The 9,339-nt window shown below is 28.0% G+C and overlaps 1 protein-coding gene across 1 annotated transcript in view; it reads left to right on the top strand.

Annotated features, from left to right (window-relative positions):
• Positions 1–591: 591 nt before the first annotated feature.
• Positions 592–9,339, top strand: part of Phum_PHUM304650 (Plasma membrane calcium-transporting ATPase, putative) — a gene marked incomplete at both ends in the record, with an annotated part of 30,412 nt that continues 21,664 nt past the window's right edge. Inside the window, 15 exons of the mRNA XM_002427189.1 lie at positions 592–627; positions 916–967; positions 1,392–1,621; positions 1,702–1,837; positions 2,107–2,258; positions 3,404–3,434; positions 6,544–6,738; positions 6,841–7,286; positions 7,370–7,611; positions 7,691–7,955; positions 8,051–8,230; positions 8,317–8,511; positions 8,593–8,799; positions 8,896–9,094; positions 9,198–9,286. Of these exons, the coding sequence (XP_002427234.1) occupies positions 592–627; positions 916–967; positions 1,392–1,621; positions 1,702–1,837; positions 2,107–2,258; positions 3,404–3,434; positions 6,544–6,738; positions 6,841–7,286; positions 7,370–7,611; positions 7,691–7,955; positions 8,051–8,230; positions 8,317–8,511; positions 8,593–8,799; positions 8,896–9,094; positions 9,198–9,286 (2,655 nt within the window). The remainder of the gene's footprint in view (positions 628–915; positions 968–1,391; positions 1,622–1,701; positions 1,838–2,106; positions 2,259–3,403; positions 3,435–6,543; positions 6,739–6,840; positions 7,287–7,369; positions 7,612–7,690; positions 7,956–8,050; positions 8,231–8,316; positions 8,512–8,592; positions 8,800–8,895; positions 9,095–9,197; positions 9,287–9,339) is intronic.

The following is a 9,339-nucleotide window of genomic DNA, read 5'->3' as shown; positions in this document are numbered from 1 at the left end:
AAAATTCGTTTCATTAGTGCTTTTTTTTTTTTTTGGGGGCTAAAATATTAGGGGGTTTTAATCAATAAGAAAAAAAAAAGGAAGGAAAATTTCAAGTTTTTGCCGCCATTTTTTTTTTTTCCCCCGTAAGGTTTATTATTATTGTTGCGACTTTTGTTTAATTAATTTTATTTCATTAAATCAAATAATTTCGGTTTGAAAAAGGGGTTGAAAAAATGTTGAACGTTTGCGTGATTTTTTTTTTTTTTTTTTTGGAACTTTTCTTTAAATGTAAATTTTTCTCGTTCATTTTCGGGGGGAGTTTTCCCGAAAGAAAAGGAAAAAAAAGAAAAAAAAAAGAAAAAACCTTTTTCATGTAATATTTTATAGTTCATCCATCATTTCCTGCATGCGTTTTTCTCTCTCTCTCTCTCTCTCTCTCTCTCTCTCTCTCCGCAAACTTTAAATTAAATTGAAAATTTTCGGGATTTTTTTTCCCTTTTTTTTCTTTTTATCTCTTTTTTTTTTTTTTTTTTTTTTTTTTTTAATAAATTAAGTGGAATCGAATTTAAGGGGTTTTTGAAAAAGTGTTGCAATGAGTTTAAAATTGTGATGACAAAATTTTCCGTCGATATTTGTTTTGGGGGGGTGAGTGGAAAAACGACGTGAGGAGAGTGTGAAGAAAATCTTAGAGTGTGAAATTTAATTTTATCATCATCATCATCATCATCATCATTTTTATTACCTACCCCTTAGTTGTAAATATTCAGTCGAGACTTGTTTGTACGTCATCGTATTCGAAATGTTTTGTTACCGGTAAAATTTAATAATAGAATTAACCGCTTGACGATTTCTTCAAACTTGCGTTTATTTATTTATTTATATCCGGTTTGAATTTGAATTTCACTTTTGTGAAATAGAATCGTATAGAATTAGATTCGAGTTGGAAAATTATTTCAAGTTTACACTTGTTTGAAAACGAATCCCGGTTTGAAAATATCTATATATTCTTCCGAGATATTCTTAAAATTATATATCGAAAAAAAATAATAATAATAATAAATTTTTTTTATTTATATTTTCGTCGCTTTTTGTAATTACACGAAGTAGTAGTAAACCCAAATAATTAAAGAACACATTAGCAATTTTGTAAAAAAAAAAAAAAAAAAAAAAAAGAAAAATAGGAAGTAGTTTGTTATCCCTATGTTTGTAACCTTTTTTTCCCATAGCAAAATTTACATTCATTTTACAATTAATATTATATTCGTAGCATTTAATTGCGCTTGCGGCTTGATGTAAACCACATTGCTTAGTTAATCTTTTTTAATTATTATTATTATTATTATTATTATTATTATTATTATTTGAGAGGTTGGAAATTAATTTTTTCTTGTCGTACGATTTTTTTTTAGGTCCAGGTGCGGATGAAGGTGAAGCTGAAACGGGCTGGATAGAAGGCCTTGCTATTTTAATATCTGTTATAGTAGTCGTTATTGTCACCGCCTTTAACGATTATCAAAAAGAACGTCAATTCCGCGGATTACAATCGCGGATAGAAGGGGAGCATAAATTTTCGGTTATACGACAGAACGAAGTGAAACAAATATCCGTTGGTGATATAGTCGTCGGTGATATTTGTCAGGTATGACGTCAAAGTTTTTTTTTTTTTTTTACGAAAATTAATATTAATTAATTAATTAATTTTTTTTTTTTTTCTCCCAGATTAAATATGGAGACTTGCTTCCTGCTGATGGTATTCTCATACAGAGTAACGATTTAAAAGTTGACGAATCATCCCTGACGGGAGAATCAGATCATGTTAAAAAGGGTGAAAATATTGACCCGATGGTGTTATCAGGTTGGTTTTCATTTTTCTTTTTTTTAATTAAAATTTTCCAGGGAAATGTTTTTTTACAAAAAAAAAAAAAAAAAAATACGCTATCATAATTTTAGATTTATTGATCACATTTGAATTTTAAAGGGAAAGTAGGCGTGGTCTTTATCTTTTTTTTTTTTTGTTTACAGTTTTTTAAACACGACGTCATCACACACGTGACGTGACATTTAAAAAAAAAAAAAATAATAATAATAATAATAATAATTAAAAATAATTTTTTTTTGTAACAGGAACTCACGTCATGGAAGGAAGTGGAAAAATGTTGGTAGCTGCCGTGGGTGTAAATTCTCAGGCCGGTATTATTTTCACGTTATTAGGAGCAGCTGTGGATGAACACGAAGCCGAAATTAAAAAAAAAAGAAAAGGTAAGGTGGGGGTGGTGGTGGTGATGGTGATGGTGGTTGGAAAAAAAGAAAAATTTGTTTCCCCCCCTTTTTTTTTTCCACTCGACCCTTTTTTTTTCTCTCTCTCTCTCTCTCCTTTTCTTTCTGTCTGTCTTTCTCTTTCTTTCTATACCTGTCTCTGTCTCCGTCTTTCTTTCTTTTTTTTAATATTTGCTTTCCATAAATTTATTTATTTGACAATCCGAAAAAAAAAATTTTTTTTTTAAATTTCGTTTTTGTTGTGTTCAATACAATTATTGACTAAGGAAAGAGAAAAAAAAAATGACGAAACGCTGTTTTGCATGTTCTCTCTCTCTCTCTCTCTCTCTCTCTATCTCTCTCATGCTGGAAAATTTCCCTTATTATTATTATTCTACTCTATTCACTCACTCTTCAGCATGACATATTCATTATTTCATTTATTTATTTATTTATATATAAATATATTATTTGTTAAAATGCGTATTGAAAAAACAAAAAGCACGATTTTTGCATGCTGCTGCTGTTGTTGTTGTTGTTGTTTTTATTTTTTTCTTTGCTACAGAAATTCGTTAAATGTTTTTATTATTATTATTATTATTATTATTTTTTGTCTTTTTCGACGATTTAGTCTTTAAAAGTTTTATTTATTTATTTATTTGCTTTAGATGCTTTATGGTAATTGAATAATAACGTTATCGTGGTATATATATATATATATATATATATATATATATATATATATATATATATATATATATATATATATATATATATATATATACATATAAATATCCTTCTTCTGATGTAAGTAAGTAGGTAGGAGTGTAGTGTAAAAAGTTTTAATTATACATACATATTTTATATGGAGAGTGATGGTTGGTTACTCTATGACTTCCGTTTCCGTAAGCTTTTACAAAAAAAAAAAAAAAAAAAAGAAAAAAAATTTTTTTTTTTTTTTTTGTTTCTTTCTTTCTTTTCCTCTCCATTTTTTTTTTTTGTGTTAAACTCATTGTAATTATTTATTTTATATAGATGTGAAAAGTTTACAAGGAAGCAATCATTCTATTTTTTTTTTTTTATGTAAATATTGTACGTCGACCGGGTAGTTTTCCGACCTTGTGACCTTATGACGACGATTTAAAGTCGATATTTTATCGAAAAGATTGACTATCGATATATCGACAGGAAAAAGAGTATTGCGAAACTTTCCATGTTTTATTTTTATTTATTTAATCTTTTTTTTTTTTTTTGTTTCAACTTTTAATGTTTGATTGTCGGCTGAATTTGAATCGGAAACGAAAAATTTAAATTTTTTTCCCCCGCCTCCTCCTTTGATTTTTTCTTTCAAGTTTTTAGCTTGTTTAGCTTATTCGATTTGGCAAGCTTTTTTTCTTTTTTTTTTTTTTTTTTTGAATTATTATTTTTCGATACTTTTCTTTTGGAAAATTACACGCGTATGAAATTCATTGAATTTTTTTCTTTTTTAAATTATTATAATTATTTGGGCGTCATGTTTTTAAAACTTTTTTTTTTTACTTACTTTCTTTCTACGTAAAGTTAATTTTTTTTTTTTTTTTTTTTGCTTCGTTTTGTAATTTTTTTTCTATTTAGCAATGATTACAGATTATCAGAAATTTAAAAAGGAATAATCGAGTATTTTTCGATTTAATTTAAATGAGGAATTTTCTACAGTCGTTCCTAATTAAATATGAGAATTAATTTTGACACGTTTTTGCGGCTGACCATCAAACATTATTATTTTGAAAAAACTGTTTATTTAAAAAAAAAAAACCGTTATAGAATTTGCAGCATTAAAAATAAATGAAATAATCGGCGTTTAAAACTAATAATATTAATAATAATAATAATAATAAGGGAATTTGTTTATTCGTTTTCGACGCAACGCTACGATTTAATGCTGAAAATTCTACATATCGTTTCCTTTTCCGGAAAAATCTTTTTTTTTTACATTTTTTTTTTTTTTTTTTTTGCATTTTTTTTCAAAACCGTGTAAGAAAATAATGAATTTCAATTTTCTCTCATTTTCTTTTCCTTTTCTGTTTTTTAAAACTTGTTTTACTTATCGATTATGACAAAGCGCCTTTTCGAAATGGGGATTTTCCAAGACTTTTTATTAAGGCGTCCGTTAAATTTTTTTTTTTTACACTTTTTGACTTGTCTTTTTGTTTTTTTTTTTTGTTTTTCCCTTTCCTTTTCCTTTTCTTTTCTTTTCTTTTCGTTCCCCGTAGAAAATTACTGTCGATTTTTTAAATTTTTGACTGTGTTTTATTTAATTTTAAATATTTTATTTTAAATACAAAAAAAAAAAAAAAAAAAAAAAAAAAAAAAATCGACAGTAAATAAAAATGAAAATAGTTGTTAAGTTGTAAATTATTATTACCTTAATTATTAATATTATTTTTTTTTTTTTATGGAAAAGTTGAGAGGGGCAAAATTGTTTTACATTTTTTTTTGCGTTTTCCAAAAAAATCGAATTTAAAAATAAAAATTGAAATTTTTTTAACGTTTCAATCAATCAACGATTGTGTGTGTGTTACGCACACACACACACACACAAAAAAGTTTTGTTTAAATTTGTTTGATTATTATTAATTTGATTTCGATGTGAAAAAAATGTAAAACATTTCTCTCGAAAATTTTTCTTTCTTTTAATTTTATTTATTTTATTTTTGCTTAAAATGTTTTTCATATACATACGTATAATTTTTTTTTTATTCTTTATTCTTTGTATAAAATCAAAAGAAAATTTATTTATTTATTTATTAAGTACGATTAGATTTTTTTTTTAATTGTTTTTGACTAATGAATGCTTCCTTTTTGCATCGCATGCGCTCCGTTCGTCTCCTTCCTCAGAGGCCAAAAAGCAGAAGAAGAAAAAAAAGACCTCAGCAGGTGAATTGTTATTTATTTTTATTTTATTTTTATTAATAATAATTTAAGTTCAGGTCGGCATTTATTGTTAAAACCTATAACAAATGATTTTTTTTTTATTTATTTATTTATGTATTGTTTGTTGGTACGATTCGAATAATAACAAAAAAAAAAAAAAAATTTTTTTTTAAATTATTATTACTTTATATAGTTATTTTAATGTTATTTTAATGACGGGAGGAACTCGATAATAATAATAATAATGATACTGATAATGATAATGAAAACAGGGAGTATGGTAAATTAAAATGGTTGAATTTATTTATTTATTTTTTTTTTTTTGTAGTGTCGTAGATCGTTATAATTAATTTAATCAATCAATCATTCATTCAATCATTCATTGGGTAATTTCACTTTAGGCTTTTGTTTTCATTTAAATATTATAAATAAAGAGAGTAACAATATTAAATAATTATTTGAAATAATTTGACATTTTTTTTATTTTATTTTATTAATAATAATGATATTTAAATAATAATTATTATTTCGTAAAGATGGAGTCAAGTCCAATTTTTTTTTTTTTTTGACTTAAATTGTGAAAACGATAAAATTAAAAAAAAAAAAAAAGAAAAAAAAAAAAAAATGGATCGTTAATATTGTTACCTTTCTTTTTTTCTATTATTTTTTATTAGTTTTATATTGAAAATAAATTGTTTTTTATATTTTCGCACCTGGTATTTGTTTAAAAGGTTATTTATAAAGGTTTTCTTTTATTTTATTTTTTATTTATTTATTTTTCAATTCGGGGATGTGTAAAAAGTTAAAAATGATGAAATGATTTTTTTTTTTTTTTTTGTTTTATTCTTTCGTTTATTTGTTTTAACATAATTGCTGTAGTGTAATATGTTTATTAATCTAACAGTAATAAAATAATAATAATAATAATAAAAAACAAGTCATTTTTGTTTGTTTGCATGTGTAGTGAGAGAAAGATTTAATTATATTTATTTATATAAAAATCAATCATCGTTCACATAATTTGTATTCACACCAGGTGTAAGATACATATATATTCAAGGTTCTGGCAATAAATGCTTAAATTTTTTATTATTATCATCATCATTATTATTATTGTTTTTTTTTGTTTTTTTTTTTTTTTTAAATTCGATGGGTAAAAATGTAGGCTTTAAAATGTAGAGAATAGTAGTTAACACTGACGTTCGTAATTTTTTTTTTTTTTTTTTTTTGTACCGGAAATGATTACATGAATTAATTAAGACTTTTTTTTTTTTTTTTAATTTTAAAAATGTTTAAAAAAAAGAAAATTATGGAAATGCGATTGAGATTTTTATTAAGTTTTTATTTTATTTTATTTTTTTTAAACTTAATTTTTTTTTATGAATATTTCAGCTGTTGTCGACGAAGAATCTGGCGTGACCGGAAACAGTCATCAAAATGTTCCATCCTCATTACCTTTGGATAAGAGTAATCTTCCACAAGAAAATCATAAACCGCAATCCGAACGTGCTCACGAGCCTCATAAAAAAGAAAAATCTGTACTTCAAGCCAAGTTGACAAAGCTCGCCATACAAATCGGTTACGCAGGTCCGAACAAAAATGCCTCCATTTTTGATTAATTTTTTTTTTTTTTTTTTTTTTGAATGATCATGACGAAATCGTTTTTTTTATTTTTCATTCTTCGTAAAGGTTCGACGATTGCCGTTTTGACGGTTGTCATTTTAGTGACGCAATTTTGCGTCAAAACATTTGTCATCGAAGAAAAACCGTGGGAAAGCAAATACGCAAGCGAGTTGGTTCGACATTTAATTATTGGAGTGACTGTACTTGTAGTCGCCGTCCCAGAGGGTCTCCCGTTGGCCGTCACACTGTCCCTTGCGTATTCCGTCAAAAAAATGATGAAGGACAACAATTTGGTGAGGCATTTGGATGCTTGTGAGACGATGGGTAACGCAACGGCTATTTGTTCGGACAAAACGGGAACTCTTACTACAAATCGTATGACAGTCGTAAACTCTTACATTTGCGAAAAATTATCCAAAACAACTCCGAAGTTCAGTGACATTCCGCAAAATGTTGGAAATTTATTATTACAAGCTATAGCAATCAATTCTGCTTACACTTCTCGAATTATGGTAATTGATAATTGTTATTTTAAAATTAATGTCTACCGTCTACTTACCGATATACTCACTGAATTAAATTAAAATGTTTACAGCCTTCGGAAGATCCGACGGAGCTCGCCAAACAGGTCGGTAACAAAACAGAATGTGCCCTGTTAGGTTTTGTTCAAGCTTTGAATAAAAACTATCAGACAATTCGTGATGACATGCCTGAAGAAATGTTTACGAGAGTATACACATTTAATTCAGTGAGGAAGAGCATGAGTACGGTCGTACCCAGACAAGGCGGTGGTTACCGATTGTTCTGTAAAGGAGCTTCGGAGATTATCATGAAAAAGTAAATGTCGTTGAAAATTTTTTTTTATTTTACCCGAAAAAGAATTTCCCAAGAATTTATTTAACGTTTGAATTCGCAGGTGTTCATTTATTTACGGCCGTGATGGTAATTTAGAAATGTTTACAAAAGACATGCAGGAAAGGTTGGTTAGACAAGTTATTGAACCTCTTGCTTGCGACGGCCTTCGAACGATTTCAATAGCCTACAGGGATTTCGTTCCTGGAAAAGCTCAAATTAATGAAGTTCACATAGAATCTGAACCCAATTGGGACGACGAAGAATTTATAGTTTCGAATCTTACTTGCATAGCAGTCGTAGGTATAGAAGATCCCGTTCGGCCAGAGGTAAATAGTTTTTTTTTTATTTATTTTTAAACTCTTTATACGGTCCTGTTAAATTTTGAGAGGTTTCTTTAAATGAAATCATTTGAATATTTTAGGTACCCGAGGCTATTCGTAAGTGCCAACGCGCGGGTATCACGGTACGAATGGTTACAGGTGACAACATCAATACAGCTAGATCGATAGCTTCCAAATGTGGTATTCTTAAACCCGGAGATGATTTTCTAATTTTGGAAGGAAAAGAATTTAACAGGAGAATCCGTGATTCTAATGGAGAAGTAAGTTATTAACAATGGTGACCTAAAAAACATTTTTTAATGTTTGAAGAATTTACTCAAGTTGTTTTTAAAATTTTTCCTTTAAGGTTCAGCAACATCTTTTAGACAAAGTTTGGCCAAAACTCCGAGTGTTAGCTCGTTCTTCTCCAACGGATAAGTACACTCTTGTTAAAGGTATTATAGATAGTAAAATTAGTGACGCCCGAGAAGTGGTCGCTGTTACTGGCGATGGAACCAATGATGGTCCAGCTCTTAAAAAAGCCGACGTCGGCTTTGCTATGGTAAAATTAAATAAAATTCCCATAACAGTAAAAAAAAAAATTATTACTTTTTTTTATGACATGCCATAATTTTTACTTTAGGGTATTGCCGGCACTGACGTTGCCAAAGAGGCCTCAGACATCATTTTAACAGATGACAATTTCTCAAGCATTGTTAAAGCTGTGCTGTGGGGAAGAAACGTGTACGATAGTATTGCTAAATTTTTACAATTTCAGCTTACAGTTAATGTAGTTGCAGTGATAGTCGCCTTTATCGGCTCTTGCGCCGTTCAAGACAGCCCGCTTAAGGTAAATGAATTATCATCAACAACAATCAAAAAACAAAAAATTTGCGAAATTTACGCTCGCGTCATTTTATTTATAATTTAATTTTTTTTTGTCCAGGCTGTACAAATGTTATGGGTAAATTTAATTATGGACACACTTGCTTCCCTTGCTTTGGCTACGGAAATGCCAACAGCAGACCTTCTTTTAAGAAAACCGTACGGCAGAACAAAACCCCTAATTTCAAGAACAATGATGAAAAACATACTCGGACAAGCCATGTACCAACTCACTGTTATATTTACGCTTTTATTTGCCGGTAAGTAAACTCATTACTCTATGATAAAACCAAAATAAACTTTGTAAATATAAATTAATTGATAAATTTTTTTAAAAAAAAAAAAAAAAAAAAAAAAAAAAAGGTGACAAGATGCTGGACATCGAGTCAGGTCGGCATGGGGAGTCCACAGGTGGTCCAACCCAACATTTCACTGTCATTTTTAATTCCTTCGTCCTCATGACTCTTTTCAACGAAATAAATGCGAGAAAAATTCACGGACAAAG

The sequence above is a fragment of the Pediculus humanus genome, genomic scaffold (genome assembly GCF_000006295.1).
Source record: "Pediculus humanus corporis 1103172107698 genomic scaffold, whole genome shotgun sequence".
NCBI classification, from domain to species: Eukaryota; Metazoa; Arthropoda; class Insecta; order Psocodea; family Pediculidae; genus Pediculus; species Pediculus humanus.
This window is presented reverse-complemented; position numbering and strand designations above follow the sequence as displayed.